This window comes from Pygoscelis adeliae, unplaced genomic scaffold, assembly GCF_000699105.1.
Source record: "Pygoscelis adeliae isolate BGI_AS28 unplaced genomic scaffold, ASM69910v1 Scaffold13, whole genome shotgun sequence".
Classification (NCBI taxonomy): Eukaryota; Metazoa; Chordata; class Aves; order Sphenisciformes; family Spheniscidae; genus Pygoscelis; species Pygoscelis adeliae.
Genome location: NW_008824499.1, coordinates 2,436,202 through 2,453,315, shown reverse-complemented (window position 1 = coordinate 2,453,315; position 17,114 = coordinate 2,436,202). Strand labels below are relative to the sequence as shown.

Below are 17,114 nucleotides of genomic sequence, written 5' to 3'. Positions count from 1 at the left end.
CTAGATAGTAAGGTATACTAATATCCTAACTATACTATATCCTAACTTTTAGACATGAATAATAAGTTAATGTTTGAGCAGTGCTCTTGGAATATTTAAATCCTTTTCTGTTTTAAAATTATGTGTCTGTCTCTCTTCAAATAGCAGTTACATGCTAATTGAAAGTTTATTGATGAACAGACTAAAATCAGAATTTGCAAACAGCTTTTAAGCACTTGAAATTCATACTGGCAAGATTTCAATCACTTTAATCATAGCTAACTATTTTTCTGGTGAACAAAATATATAGGAGTTTCTGAAATAATAAGAAACATAAAATCTGCCACTTAAAACTAGTAGAAAGTAATGCAGAAAGAAAATGTACTTTGGGTTTTGATAAAAAAATTTAAATTATGTTTTAGGAATTGAATAGAAAAAACTATAAAAGCACTAGGTGGATAGGTAAAGTACTATTCCTTTATCTTTACAGTGGTATAAAAAGAGGCATCTGTGGTAAACTTTAACCAATATAATAAAATAGCTGCATTTTATTTATCATGCAAAATGAAGATGTGTGTAAGCATGCAATTTTATCTGTGATTTCGAAGGTAGAATATTAGTAGGACAATGCTGATGAGTATGCAGAGTGTGAAAACTGTAGGAAGAACAATCTCTGTCACCATTTCCATGTGAGTAATCAGGGAATCTAAAATTTGAGAAATGAGTAATATGTAAGAAATTTAATCTTCTGGAGTATACTAATTGTTAACTTAGACTTAACATAGATTAAGGATTTTTGAACATTTATGGCTAAAATTATTTTATTAAGTGTTGACATTGGCATAAACAGCAAATGAAACAAACAAAAAAATTTCCTAAGTCTGCAAAAGCTGGAGCAAATCCATGACAGTTTTCCCTCTCTTTTTTTTCTTTCTAAGGTAAATTTTTGAAGATATGTTAGTGCTCAAAGGGCTGCAAAAATTGTGCTTACTATGAATTAGCTTCAGTGCATTAGCACTATTCTACTGTTCCTTTGATTTTTATTCGTGTCCGTCCCACCCCCGCCATCAAGGGAAGGGTAAAAAAGAAAATTGTCAAAGAGAAATCCTTGGGAAGCACTTGAGCCTTTTTATTATTGTTTTGCAGCTCTTTGAAAAATTAAATGGGTTTTATTTTGTAGAATTTTGCTCCACAGATAAGCCTCAGAGTTCCGTAAACACAATTAATTCTCATAGAACATATCACTCAGCAGTTGAGGTTAAGTAGGATAAACTTAGGATGACTGCTTTGATGTTCTCTACCATGTGGAATTTCTCTCATCCTTCTTATGAGACTTTATAATACTTATTTCATCTTTCTTAGAAGTTTCAGAAATCCACTGCGGTAGACTATTCTAGTTCAGGAATTATGAAAGGTCCTGAATTACATTGGGAAGGTCTTAAGTGAGATGGATTAGCCTGGCAGCGTGGAAACTGCAGGCAAAGTCTGCTGTATTTATATATTCTTGAGCAGCTGCTGTAAGCTGTGCTGTCATTAGCTTTGTTACCAGGAGTATGAAAGAGCAGAAATGTGGCTTAACGCTACCTTAGGCTAGTACTTAGCCCATTTTTTTAATAGTTGCATTTTAGGTGGAAGTCAAACATTTTAGAGATTTTCTGTCTGCATGGTTGCCTTGATTTCTCTGGTTTTGTTTTATATTTGAAAGAGCATTTAGCACTTTTATTATTTTAAGGACAATACTGTCATCCCTAGCCTCGATTTTAAATAGTAACTCTTACAGTTTGTGTATTCCATTAACATCTAAAGTTGATCCGTTTAGCTACAGTGATTTTAGTTGGAGGGAGTAAATAAAAGCATTTTTCTTTAGAGGCTTGTTGTATTTGAAAGCCATTGTGCTTTCAGGGAGAAGATTCCTTTTAGGACCCGCTAATACTAGTATTCACAGGGAAATTTAAAATCCAAAAGTTGCGTATTATGCTTTTATAAACCAAAACAGAAGATACATAATTACCTGTAGCAAGGAGTTGGCGTGTGGTAGAGCAAGCGTCCATGGCCTTCTGATACCAATTTTCTACCTGAGAAGGTTGACATGCAGCAGTTCTATTAGACTGTAATATTCTGTCTCATTCACAGCAGCTTCTTTTTCCCTGAACATTTGTCCACTACAGTTGACTTGAAACTACTTTATTCTGTCAACACATGATTTTCTGAAAGTTTCTGAAATAAAGATCTTCGTGATCTTTATTGCAAATGTTTCTTATAGTTAATTGTTTAATAAAATTTTTAAAAGCACATAACATATTCCATATTATTTTCCAAAAGGTAGCACGTATGTGTAATTTTCTGCCTAGAAATCTGACAGAGCACTGGTAACTTAGAATTTAGAATTTTTGTTCACGTCAGTAAGTCCAATTAGAATTTGTGAAATGCTTTAGAAACAGTAATTGAGGTTGTTTCCACTTTCTCTGTCTCTGGAGGCCTGTGTATTTAACACATCCCTAATTTACAGAACCAAAGTGTCAAATTTCATGTACCATATTCATGCAAGTTGTTTCATGAAATTCAATGTGATATTTGCCCATATATTGAAGAAAAAAGAAAAAGAAGAAAGAATAAAATTAGCGATTGACATCACCTCTCTTGGATTTGGGAATCCATTTGCACTGATAATCTTTTTATAATAGTCAACGGATGCCTTTGGGTATCGTGGTTTGTTCTTGTTTTCAAAATCAATGTGATAAAATCCAAATCTTTCAGAGAAGCCTTTGTTCCATTCAAATTTATCCAGCAGTGACCAGGCAGTATAACCTTTGACATTAACACCATCATTTAGAGCTGTAAACAGAATACAAATTATTTTGTTAAACTTGTTGCCTATGTTTGCCGTCCTTAAAATATGGTTCTGTAGGTGTTTTGTTTTATACCAGAAAGAGATAGGGAGGAGGACAGAAAAGTGCAAACTATAAGGTAGTTTAGATTCTTTGAAAATGTTATCTTTAGCTTAGAGGTACTAAAGCTCTAAGAATGGTAATTATGTGCAATTTCTCCTTTCTAAAAGTGGAAACTGATGATCTATTACAGTATTAAATCTCATGTAGGTCATAGTATTTATTCGCATCAGTATGTTTGGCTAGGTTGTCATTTTTGTGAAAATTTATTAGTCTAGCTTCTGTCCATTTTGATCTGTGAATATTTATTTCTCAGAAATATATCATTAATTTATGATATAAATTACAGGGGTAAAAAACAATCAGAAGGTGAAAATGCTCAAAAAGCTCATGCACTAAAAAGATGTTTTTAAAGTTACCTTTCAGTATTTCATTAATATATCCTTTCAGATACTCTATCCGCCATTCATCACACAGTTGAGTACACTGTACCTTTTCAGAAACTCCATTCTCTGTCACATAAATGAGAGGGTTCCCATACTGTGTCTGCAAACAAGGACCGATTCGTATAAACAAAATCATCTTATTTTGACAGAACATGAGATTCTTAGTAAAATGCATTAAAAGCAACTTTCTAGATTTACTTACAGTTACCTTTATTAAGAAAAATGTGTAACTAGGAATTTAAGTTAACTACGGTTTTTATTTTAAAATCAATGAATTCTATAGTTTTCTGAACTGAAATTAAGGTGGGGTTTTTTGGCAAAGAAACTTCCCAAATATATAGGTGAAACTGTTGAAAATCTAAAATGGTATAAGTGCAGCTTCTGCATGTGCCCAGATATTTTGTTCACTTCCTTTTAAAGATTTACTGTGTAATCACCTTAATGAAGTTGAGTAATCTTCTGAATCCCCAAGGCACAGAATATAACCAATTAGGTCCTGGAGCCGGCCATTTTGGGTCCACCAGTTCAGCCAACTCACGGTCAGTGTGGTAACTGGACACTTGTAGAAAGGGAAAGCTCTTCTGTATAGCGTAACGAGTAGTAAAATGACCTATTCCCAGGAAATCCGATGTGCCTTTAATATAGGTTTTCTCTTGCACTGAGAAAGTTGGTAATCTTGATGTCCCCAGGCCCTGCTGGGCACTCTTCCTACCTATCAAAATAATTACAGGAAACACGCTTCTGAGCAGCACAGAAATTTGTTTTCTTTACCTCACCAACAATAAATACGGTTTTCCTGAACTTAGCGTAGAGGACAGTTTAGTTTGACTGCTTTTTTTTAAGATGAAATAATCTTTCATCCTTTTGGTTTGGAGAGGTAAGTTGGGTATATACGTGGAGAAGACAGTGAATTAAAGTGTGTGGTTGTTTTTTTTTTTTCCCCAAAGAGCATGATAAATGTCAACAGAATGCTTGGAAACATTACATGACAAGAACAGAAGTGCTTTACTACTGGGTACATTGCCTATCATCATTCTGTGAAACAAAGATAGCGGAACCCTGTAGAAATGCATGTGATGAAAAACTGCTGGTTCTTTGTCCTTAGGTGGAAAATCCAGAAAAATATTTAACAACTCCCTGTCTTGGTTAGGCCAGTAAAAATGGACTATGACTGAAAAGTGAGGTAGTTGCTTCCTTTCCAGTTTGGAGCACTCAGATGTGCAACTGTTGGGCTCAACAGCCGCTCAACTTTGTAGTTCTAGTATGTCCCCCAAACTGCTCAGGAGCTGTGTCTAGCCAATGGGCTTTCTGTTGCTTAGCCTTGTTTCACCTGTGTCCTCATACTTGACTAAACTGTATGTTGGTCAGGGGCTATTCCATTGTAATATGCTGTAAGTGTGTAATTTATTCATGTTACAGTTAGTTACTGCGGCTTACCTACATAATTCTTCATAATTTCTGGATAGTCTCCTCTGTAAATGGGATTTGCAAACCATCCCAAATGAAACTGTATATATCTTTCAGCAGCGTCTCTGTCTGTTTGGCTATGTGGATCAACAGGTTCACCCCAGCTGCTAGTTAGGGAAATTCCAACCATACCTTAAAACGCAAAGTGACAATTCTGCAGTTTATGCGTAATCTTTAAGACTTTAATATAAATAGAAGCATAATTATGGAATGAATCCTTATTACCTTGTTGCTTACTACGCCATTTGTTATTGTAAGAGTGCCATACCTTTGCATGAGTCTGTAAGTTTAAAAAAAAAAAAAGCATATGCACATTTTAATCAGTTATGCTGTAGTCAGTATAAAAAGTAGTGAAGATCAAGAGCAGTTTTTGCACTAAGGTGTGTCTGAAAGTATCACATAATTTTTAATGTATATTGTAGAAGCTTTCATTCCATATAAGATATCAAAAAAGCATTTATGCAAGATTCCTTCCCTAAATTCTAGGAGGTCCCTGTGAAGGTAATATGCAGCATTCAGTATAGTGTTCTGTCCAGCATCTCCAGTCTCTGGATGTCTTTGCCTAAGTTATTCAGGCAAGTGAAAGTTTATTTTTACTGAAGTCACTTGCAAAATTCAAGTTCATTTCAACAGGTCAGGATTTTACTCCTTGTTTCTAGAGTAACCTGGATATTTTCTTATTCAACCAGTTTGAAACATACTGTGAAAGAGACACTTAAATTACAAGGAAAAATTTAAGTTGTTGCAACAGTGTCATTTCATGCTACACCTGAATATGCAGTAGTGGTTTAAAGTCAGGTGATAATTTTGATGTGCTAGTTGGAAATGACAGCATTGCAAAACTGCATTTCTGTTTAAAGAGCACAACCAAAAAAACTTAATCAGTCTGCTAAAAATTCTTAATTTACACATAATTTAAAGCATGATTTTAGTTTTACTTTAATTATATGGTGCGCTGCTTTGTATGCTCCACCTCCACCGAGCTTCAGTCCAGGTGCATGTTCTCCTGTTTCATAACCCTTTTCAGCAACTGCCTACGAATACATAGAGTTAGTTATTCTTTGAACAGCAGAGCTAACAAATTTGCTACCGTCCTATGGACTTAGATCCTGTGCTCTTCTGCATGGTCTGTGCCTCTCTCAATCTCTTCTCTCCAGTCCCCTTTTTCCTTCCCCTCCCCTTGGCTCCCATCTACTGCCCTGCTGCTTGGTTGATAATATGCTGTGGCTTGTTGGAAACAATGTGTTGGTGGCTAGCGTTAGTGGACTGACTTGCCAGCTTGCTGTTCCCTGATGAAATGCATGAACGGCAAGTTATAACTGCCTTTCTGATTTCTGTGCCTCTCTCCTCTCCAGCTGACGATTTTTCAAAACTTCACTGGAATTTCATGTCTTGAAACTCTACCCTTGTGCAGAATCTGGCCACTGAGATTTTTGGGCACAAAGATTAATGGTGTAAGTCTCTGCCTCTTCCTCTCCAATTGTTAACCTACTTTTCTCTAGTGTCACTTCCACAGAATTTTGGGAACAGAACTGTGTAATAGGAGTGATTGGAAGGAAAGCATTGATAACTTACCCAAGGATTACTAAAAGTAATCCAGTGTTTCACACGATCGCCAAACTTCTCGAAACACAGATTTGCATAATCATTAAAATAATTTATCATGCTTATATTTTGCCAGCCACCATACTTTTCCTGGAGAACCTTCATAAATAAGAATTTCAAGAATCAATAATGTTATTTAAAGTTCAGCTGCCTATTATCAAAGACTTTTATTTATATTTCAGTAGCTCGGAAGGAGATTTTTTCAAAACTTCCATGTGTATAAAATGCAAATGAATAGAAAATAATTATAAGCACACTTAAAAGCATGCAGGCATCTTTAAACATTTTTCTAAAGTACACATAGTCCTTAAACTTAGAAATAAATTTATTATCAGAAGCATTTATAATAGACGTTTCACTAATTTAAATATTGTCTAACCTGTGGAAGATCCCAGTGGTAGAGGCTCACAATAGGGATAATATTGTTTTCCAGAAGACTATTAATTGTATCATTGTAAAACTGTATTCCTTTCTCATTCAATTGCTCTGCTGATGAAACACACAGACAAGAAATTACCTGGACTGTTTTTCAAATAACTGGAAGAATAGAAATCTAAAAATTTTAACCAAGGAATTTTACATTACAGTGATGGGTATACTGTAAGGGATGTGTAATGCTTAAACTCTATTCTGCAGACAAAGAAACAGAAATCTGTTTAACAGTAATGTTAAACAACCATGGTATACTCAGGAGTAAAATTACTTGCCTACTAATACTGGTAAGAATATGGTGAAATTGTTATGCTTACTTTTGATGCCAGTGGGCATAATCCGAGGCCATGAGATAGAGAATAGATAGTGATTAACTTTCAGCTCCTTCAGTAACTCAATGTCATCCTGTGAAAAGAAAATCCAATTAACACATCTCAAGTCCAAGCAGAATAACTCTTCAGTTATTCATCTGTCTTAAATAGTACTGAATGCAGAAAATCTGTAGAAGAGTTGCACAAAAGAGGATTCCCTCAGTTATTTTCTGCATTTGCTTTGAGATGATGGCTCTTTCTACTTCCTTTTTAACCATTTTTTTTCTTGACTCTCCAAAGAAGTCCTGTAATGTTTTGTGTTAACAACTGTGGAAACGGAATGTTTTCATCATCAGAGGACAGAAAAATGAGTTGAAGTGTTCTGCAACACAATTATATTTATGTCAGAATTTGTAATATGCATGTTTTAAAAAATAATATAAGCCTGTAAATCTCGACCTCAAATGTTTCAGCTTAGGCACAAAAACATGATTACGCAGGCTTTCATTTACTGTCTCATACTGGAGTTAGCACAAAAAATAAATTCAGTATAAATACATGTTCTTTTTCTAAGAAATCATACATCTTCAATTTTAATGAAATTAGAAATTGATGGTATATGAGCCAGTGCAAAGAGAATTCTGATGAGGAAAGCAAATAGAGAAAGAGTGCTTTTATATGAAGAGGACCATGTAACTGAACACATAACAAGCCAGTTTTAGAAAGTATCTCAAAATACAAGCCCACAGTAGTGAGTAAATGTTGAAATGCTATCATTTATGCCTGAATCCTCTCTGAAAAATAGGTCCTGTGATCATGGTGTCAATCTCTTCTGATGCAACAGCCCAGTGAGTCTCAGAGGGTTTTTAATAAAAACCCAACCTCTCTGTGGGTTTTTATTAAGCTGCTCTTTCAAGCTTTTACTTGTTTGAGAGAGATCAAATGAAATCTCGCCTGCATTTTCCCATTTTGGGATAGTAAGGCATAATTAGTTTCTTTCCTCTTAGTTCTTGCTGAGACCTCTGGTTCTCCCCTGGATTTCATATATGTAGAAAAACCTCAGTGGAATATAATTTTTATCAAATTAGTTGGAATTCCAATTATGTAATACTGGCTTATCACAGTCATTTGGATTCCTCTTGCTGTGTATCTGTCTTTCCTCCAAGACAGTAATTCTAAAATTGTTTTTGATAGTTTTAAGCTTGGAAACATATTGCTAATAGAGCTGCATTGATTATTTATTTGTTATCCATTCAGAAAAATGGAAAACATTCAGACTGAATTTTAAAGCATCTGATGGTTTTATTATTCTTAAATATACATAGAAAACCTTTAAAGCTGCTCAAACACAGAAAAAAAGATGTTAATTTTATTCAAAGCGCAAATGTGTTCATTGCTGCTGTTCTAACTAAGCATTTGGACTTTCCACAAAACTTAGAATATTTCTTTGGACACAAAAATCCTGAAAAACTGAGACATATTTGGGAAATACTGTGGTATTATTGATTCTATGAGATTATTAGGAAAGAAGATTTTACTGAACTAATTGAAAATACCATCCCTTGGCTTCCTAAGTTAAATGAGCCTATAGAGCAACTAAAGCATTTCATCTTTGCTGTTATTTCAAAATGGCAAATCAGTATCATGAAATGGCTCCAGAATGTTTCTAGAGGGATAGTTCCTCTTTAACGATACCTTAACTTTGTAATAGCCATCACATGCTGAATCTCCTGTTTCATTTCTAAACACTTTCCCTTTCTTGTGAGTAAAAGCATCCCAGATACTTGGTCCTTTCCCATCCTTGTCCCAGGCCCCTTCAGTCTGGTATGCAGAACTTCCAACACCCCATAAAAAACCTAAAGGTAAAAAGAAGTGAGTTATGATTTAAACATTTTCCTGCAAAACTGGTCGTTGTACTAAATTTTCATATGAGAAAGTAATTGATACATCTTCACGGCTGCATAGCTTGGTGTGAAATGTGCATGATTGCATGCCTACTGAACAAGAGGCCAATGTTTTCTACATGAAACTTTATCGGTGCATAAAAAGGCGCTGTCTGAAAATGTGGTATAGACTAAAGGTATCATTTTCTGATGCACTGAAAAAGGAACCTAGTTCTCTCATCTGTTAAACCTTGTTACCATTATTTTACAGTGATGAGGTAGTGCATTGATAGCGTGGCAGAAATGTCTTACTGTAACAAAAAATTAGGTTCCCACATCATTTCTGCCTGCTAGTTTTTATGGGGTTTTTAGCAATTAAAAGTTTAGCTGTTGTTACGTAAAATATATAGGAAGATTCTGGATTATTTTCCTAGTATTATACAAAAGGACATGATTAATCCATTTTGTAAACGACTTAAAAACTTGAGCATGAAAACAAATCAGTGGCTATATCTTTTTAGTTTTGATTTTGGTTGAATGAAATGTGTGAGTGTGTATAAATATATGTTGAAGAAAGGACAAGGTTTCATAAAGCAGTACTGAAGAGTGAATTAGATAATACTAAACAGCTTGAAACAAACTCAACACAATTATTTCACTCACGTGCATTTCTTAAGTTAGCTGCGTGACAAAGGATATTTTTAGTTTATAATCTTTCATTAGTTGTAGATAATCTATGAAAAAGCAGAAGAGTTCTCGGGTGTGATTTGTTATACTGTGCCTCTTAATCACAGACGGGAAAGGGAGATCTGGATATGAAATATTAATCTACTAGCATTTACTCTGAGTTTACTGTTTTAAGTGACTATATGAAGTCCAGGGTTATGCATTCTGCAAGAGCGTGAATTTTCGTTTCTGCCATTTCCCTGGAAGGACAAGGAAAACCTTTTGGTAGCTTTCTTGTGCGAACAGACAAGTGGATCTAGAGCATTATAAAAACCACAATCAATTGTAGTGCAAAAGTACCAGCTGGAAAAGTGCCATAATAGAAAGAGCCTGGATTATTCTTTGTCCACTGGAAATCCTCAGCTGTATTCAGCCGTATTACCGGCACAAGTATATACCATATTCTCAAAATGTAAGTCTTCATCGCTGTTAATTTCATCACTGCAAAGTGTTCTCTGCAAGTTCCCACCTGATAAAATAGAAAAGCATTGTCAGTTATTGTCGCTCTACAAAGTAGGCTTAGGGTGATCAAAAGAGAAAAGCTTATTTTTTCTGCTGAATGGGTACGATTTTCATTGAAGGCTAAAAGCAGTGCTTGGGCTAAGTGGAAGATGCAGTTAAGCTTCTAGCAGGGTGATGAAAATGAGAGAAGAATGAAGTGCAAAATTGTAACTATTATAAGCACTCCCTGCATATTTTCCATGATGTTCCTTACCTTTACTATATTCTAAAAGTCTCTTTGTTGGTAGCTATTTTGTTCTGGATTTCAAACTGTCCTACCAGTGTCAGTAACTAAAACCCTGCAACAGTGATTGTGAGTGGGAGCGAGAAATAAAAGTGATTATGCTGCTAGCATCTTGCCACCTAAATGTGTAACGGAAACAAACCTTGTGGAAGTTGAAAAGGAAAATTAATACTTGCAATTATTGTGGTTTTAATAATTGCAGCTTTTATCTTGATTATGTCCCATTTATCCAGTTCCTGCATCAATTTAAAATGCTACCATATGCGCTATATTTTTAACTGCTAGATCAGGTTAAAATATTGGTGGGATGACCAATTTTAACCATTTTAAATGAAGTTTCAGAAGGGCTTTGTAGAGCAGCACTATTTTCCCCAAATTTATACAGTTCCCAAAGGATCTGTTTTACATTCCTGAACCTCTGTTGGTGAATTTGAAGATGGGGTTAGAAAATGAGGAAAAGTAGAACAAATAGCTTATTAAAAATAATAATATTTTGCATTGGAGCATTGTATAAAAAGTAAATACATCTGGAGCTTTGAAAAGCAAACTGGGACAGGACTGGACATGTACAATCAATTGGACTGCTTATGTGAGACAGAGCATTTAACAGCCCTAGGGTTCCCAAGAACAGGTAAATGAAGGTCTGAAAATACCACCTCTTTGCCTGCCTGTACGAAACCAGCCCTGCTGCAATCTTCCTGCAACATGCAAGAAGGGAACTGCATTTTACACAGCATTTCTTCTCATCAGCTCCTCTTGCACAGCTCTGGGGCAAGTGACAGAACAAGCGTGGAAAAAACACCTTCAGAATCAGGTGACCCATGGTGAGCCCACTGTGTGCTCCTTCACCTTCTCTGTTAGGAGACATCAGTAACTGGCTAAACAGAACTAAACGACAGTTTATTTCTGACTTGCTTTTTACCATGATTTTGTAGTATCTGTCTCCTGCACGTAAAAATTTAGGACCTGCGCCGAAGCCTGGTGGGAATCTTTGCATTGATTTCCCTGGACTGTAGATCAAGCCTCTATTGATCTGTGATACCAGATCCAAACAGCCTGTGTAACACTTGTGTTGCTTGCAGATTGGTTCCTGACCAAAATGGAAAAACAAGTTTGGCTAAAACCAAAAGGCGAAGGAACCACTTTTCAGAACATGTAATAAATGTATGACCTCAGAGACCCCTCGTTCCTCTGTGCTCATTAAAGAGCATTCCATATCTCTTAATTAACGCAGGAACTGCACAGCTGGTTTGGGAAAATGTACCTACTTCAACATCAAAGGCCTTTAGCCTTGGATTAAAAGAATCTTCACCTCTGCATTTCTAATGTGAACATTTAGATTGCAAGGGGAAAAAAAAAGAGAGCAGACTACACCCATTTAAAAAATCACAGGGTCTAAATTCTCTGTAAGTATTTTGAATATAAAAGGTTGCAAATATATGTGATTTTAATTTAGACATTGACAGTCAAATCTCGCTCTTCAGCCTAGTCAATAAGTTAGTTTAAATTTAGTGCTACCCTTCATATTCTTGTTAGTAATGACTGACAGTCATGTGAAAAGAAGCAAGGAGAACAGAAAATGTGTTCTGCAAGGTATCATTGGTTTCTGTAGCTGAGGCATTAACCCTATGGGAATAGGACTGTACGCTTTTGCAGGGGTGCTGATATTTCTGTTCCGAAGTTGGAGCATAGCCTTAATAACATTTTAGGGTGTTTATTATGGTTTTAGACATTTGCAACTATCTGATTCGTATTTTGGGTAACTCATTTGGAGCTAGGAATAACAGTTGAATCAAAACCAGTATATTTTTTTGCTTTTTGGCCTGATAACTGTATTAGAAATAATTTCAGTACTTCAAGAATTGCCCAAGCACAAGAAACATATTTTTAAACAAACATGATTTTACAACACCCTGTATTGAAGAAAATGGTCTTATTTTATGCACAGTTTGTTGTGGAATATTCTATCAATTTTCTTTTCAAATGAATAGATGCTTTTTGGAACTCTTCATTGCTCTTTTTCTGGCACATACTTTTACAAATACAGTAGAAGAAACAGCTATTTGAATAGTGCAAAAAGGTTCATCAAGTTTAGACTGTAAGGCTGGTACTGTAAAGCACCCTTTTGACTCTCTTGTTCTTTAGCAGCTGTATTACCTTCTACCCTGATTATAGATCAAGTTATTTTAATTTTCCCCCATTTCTGGCTTACCTGGTGTTTTTCGCAATGGATGTGTCCCAACTGGGAGATTCCTCTGAACTGCCAGAAATTTACCAGGGCATTCAGAATAAATTTACTTTCACAGAATAATTGCATAGAATTAATCCAACTGTCACAAAAACTCAGGCGAAACATCTAGTTGAAAACAGCATTTTGTTCACTTACAGCCAAAACAAAAAAGAACAATCCTTTTGTATTCACAGTCAATGCTGCAGGAAAAGGTTTAGCTTAACCATACGAATCTTTTAGCAATGAGGTATTTTCCTTTGTAAGCAAAATTAGCTTTGTGAGTGATCTATACATTCATACATAATTGCACTTGCTCTTGAATGTGATGTGTCTACCGATGGTGTCTGTAGACATTTTTCTCTTGGTGCAAATGTCTGTATCCTAGATGGTATTTTGCAGGGAGATCTCACTGGGAGATTTTGAGGCCAAAGGTTTTGTTTTTACATGGCATAATTTTGAATCAGATATTCAGGATGCAGTCTTGAAAAATAATATGCTTTTTCTTTTATCTTGTTTCTAGAGGAATTCCTTATGGTGATGTCTTTGTGGAAAAAACAACTCTTCCTGTCTTGGAGGTCAGCTGTTCAGCTTGAGCTATAGCTGTTCATTCTTCCAGTTCTGTGAGTTATCCTTCAGTCCCCTCTCATAGATAGCACGCATTGAAAAGACCATGAAATGAGCAAACCCATTGCCAGGGCTTGCTGGGCTGAAAACATGTGGTTTCAGACATTGCTGCTCACCTGGCTCTCGGGAGTTAAAAACCTTTCTCTGCTGAGAGAGAAGGGGATGAGCCTCCCAGGAGTAGCAGTGAAGGTAACTACCGCTCCTATGCGGGAGGCCTGAGCCAGGACAGAGATGCTGCAGAGGGAGGCTCTGGACAATACTGATACAAAAAGATGTGTGAACCTTTCACCCATCCACCCGAAGGAAAGGAGGTCTGTAAGCAAAGGGAGTCTTGCAGGGGAAGCAGGAAAAGCACCAGCTCCGTTGGCTCTAGGTAGTTGGGTGATTTTCTCCCCGCTGCAGTGCACACACGTAGTTGCCTGACACTTGGGCTTTCTGTGGGTAGGTGACTCATGACCATGGAGCCTGCTATCCTATGCCTTTGAAACTATACAGTTCGTAAACAAATTCCCATGTATTTATTTAGCTACTTGGTTTTGTCTTTTTTTTTTTTTTTTTTTTTTTTAGAGCAGTACTGGTGCCCTCTCGTGGTCAATTTCATGAAAGAGTTCATATGCTGCCTCTGATCTCAGAAGTGAAAAAGTGCATCGAAACTATAGAGGGAATATTGTCAGGAGCTCCTTGTTCATCCATGCAGATCTCTTGGTACGCTTGCTTGACTTCCTGCTCATCAGGATGGACCATTTTCAAGCATGGTGGAGGTGATCCTTGAAAATCAACCAGCTCATGCACTTTGTGATTTATGATGCATATAAAGGGTGGTATTGTATACATAGATCAGCCTACTACAGATGAGTTTGATGCTTAAGGCACGTTTTTATGTACTTGCTATATATTTGGCATGCTTTATCTCCTGCAGAACTGCATAGGGCAGTGTACAAAAGTCACTGCAATGCTGTATGGTGCTAGAGGAGTTGTGATGATTAAGGGTGTGCATTAGTCATTCCTTGTTAAATCACAATTGCACCTAAAAAACACACCAAAAACAAAGGCTTTTGGCATGCCAGGAGAGACACTATGACTATTCGGAGAACTGACAGTGGAAGCAGACAAAGACAGATTACCCCTCTTTATGGATGAGAAGCTGAGGCCCAGGGAGACTGGACAGAAATTGCACAGGGAGTTTGGATCAAGCTAGGAACTGAACTCAGATCTCTTGGCTCTCTGCCCAGTGCCATACGTACAAGCCAGTCTGCTGCTTTAGGGACTAGCTCATGGATTGCTAAAGTTATTTGGTGAATTGTCACTGACTTCAGCGGTCACAAGGAGCAAGCCCTTGGTGTGCATGAAAACATGGTTCTTTCAAACTACATTTAACATGGGCTACTAGAAACCTGACGCTGTTCCACTCTGTAAGTTGTGCTTATCTGGGTTTTCTTCTCTTAACACAATCTTTTTCTGTGATGTTTCCCAGTTTCCTGCATAAAAGCCCAACTTTACAAGAAAAAATAGTAATGAGATATTTACATTGCTACAGCTTGGTCATTTTTAGCAGCAGGTTTTAAAATGTACCAGAAACACATCAAGGCTATAAAATCTTTTATTTTGTTTTACTGGTAAAAAGAATGTTAAAAAAAACGTACTCAGTGGAGTCCCTCCAAAATTGCCCAATGACTGCAGTAAAATAACCTGGGAAGTAGGTTATGCAACTACCTTACTACGGTGGGTTGTGAAGTCGGGAAAGTCATGAGTGACTCTGTTTACGGCTTATCTGCTGTTCATTTGTCTACAGCCCTATGATGTAGATATTTATGTATTGTCTTGCTGCAGAATACTATGTTACCATATCACAAAAACTTTGGCACAAAACCCACTATCTTAAATGAATTTGTACTTATCCTCCCACTTTATTTTCTATCTATGCTACACTTCATGTTGCAAAACCTCTTATCTCCAGATGGACAACCAGAGATGGAGTCACTCCTAATAGCAGCTACCATAAAACTGGTATTTATTTGATTTTTGCTTTTAGCCCTTATGTTTTGCCTAGGCTGATGAAAAAGTAGAAGCTGTCTTTCCTAATTCCCTGGCAGCTGTTCAGACAACTAGACCAAATCATCCTCATACAATTATAACCTATCTCCCCAGCTTCCTGATTCTTCATTCTTCCGAGTTGCACTCCCTTTCCAACCTTCAATAGGCCTTTTCTGTCTCAGAGAGAAAAATCCTTTCTTATTATACAGTGACCAGAAAAACACGTAATTTTTCCAGTGTGTGGTCTACTGCAACTACCCTGAGATATTGGAGATTTTTCAAAACCAAAACAAAACCCACTTACAATTGTTCTTGGAACAAGAACACTTGTATAACTGTACTTGTATTTTTTCTGTGTTACAAAATGACTTTCATTGCATTATGTTAGCTGTTTTTGGAAACTTTTTGTCTAATGCTCAACTGTACTAATGGCCTGGACTTGCTTTTCAGAGAAAAATAGAAAATTGGAAGTAATTGACATGAGGATGCCTTGCTTTACAATCAGTCATGTTGCTTTGACTTGAAGCAGTTGGGGGAATATAGTTGTTAATAGAGATGATGTTCGGAACTGTTTCTTATGACTGAGTGAATTCTAAAGGCAGAAAGGAGTGTTTGGAAATGTGGGAGATGCATTTTATTGCCTATAAAAAGAGATCAAGGACACTGAAGACTCATTCTGCTCTAAAAAGCCTGTTTTTGAACTCGCATATACACACCAGTAACTTTAGAATAAAGATTGCCAACTTTTCCATGCTTAGAGCCATTTTTATTTCTTACATAAATGCTTTTAGCCAGACTGATGTGGTCATGTTTGCACAGCTCTGCCCTTTACCCAGTAAACTCTGGTGGACCTAACCTTGTTGTATGCCTTTTCCCCAGCTCTTTATGCCATCAGCTGACCTGGTCTGCTGACAAGCCTGCCTTCCCTTGGACTACCAGGAGGCTCAACACCCTTTCCGGGGCATGTGGGATGCAATGCACTGATAGCATTGGCTGGCACCATTAGCAGAATTTTACCATGCAACTGTTTGGTACCCCATTAGACAGAGAGGTACCGCTGCTGGCCTCCTACTGTGGGGGATACCAATCTTCTTGTATCCTGGAAAATCTGTGGGCAGCTTCTGAAGACAGTCTCCATCTTAAGAAAACCTCCAGAAGTCTGGAAGATCTTGTATTTGAACTGTGATCCCTGAGATGACATCAAGATAGGTAACTCTGAAACTTACACCATATTTACTTAGCAGCTCCTACACTATTATGAAAGCTAGTGCTATCGTATTTTATGCCCCTTGAGCGCACTGAATAGCTGTTATCACTTACCACTGGTTTTATTAGGGTAATTTTTGGAGTAACTAAAATATTTGAGAATCTGCCATCTCTGTTTTGCAAAGAAAAATTGTAAAGATTGGCAAGGATAGGGTAAATCTGCAGAATCTACTCTAGTTGAACTAAAAGCTCAAATTTTAAAGGTGTCATTTTCAAATAAGCTCCTAAACTCTATATTCTTAATAATGTTTCTCTGTGCATGTGGAAAGGTGCAGACACTTACCCCTTTCGTGGAACGCTCTTCTCCCAAATGGTCAAAACTCATGAGACTTTGCACTGATATAGTCAAAGGTGCATATTGGATTTTGAATGCCTAAGCTCAGTGGATGGTTGAAAATCCCAATCATGATATATAATAAGTGACAGATGTTATAGATACTCCTGGGTGCAATGAAGAAGGTCACAGAAGTTTGCTTCT

At 36.7% G+C, this 17,114-nt stretch overlaps 1 protein-coding gene across 1 annotated transcript; it reads right to left on the bottom strand.

Moving 5' to 3' along the window:
- Positions 1 to 569: 569 nt before the first annotated feature.
- On the bottom strand, positions 570 to 10,161 carry LCTL (lactase-like). The gene is made up of 13 exons (XM_009321523.1): positions 10,038 to 10,161; positions 8,824 to 8,984; positions 7,135 to 7,222; positions 6,765 to 6,871; positions 6,356 to 6,484; positions 5,719 to 5,814; positions 5,006 to 5,060; positions 4,751 to 4,912; positions 3,751 to 4,025; positions 3,287 to 3,413; positions 2,615 to 2,814; positions 1,991 to 2,054; positions 570 to 685 (listed from the first exon to the last, which is right to left on the bottom strand). Exons 1-13 carry the CDS (start codon positions 10,159 to 10,161, stop codon positions 570 to 572), a joined length of 1,704 nt encoding a protein of 567 aa, XP_009319798.1.
- Positions 10,162 to 17,114: the final 6,953 nt, after the last annotated feature.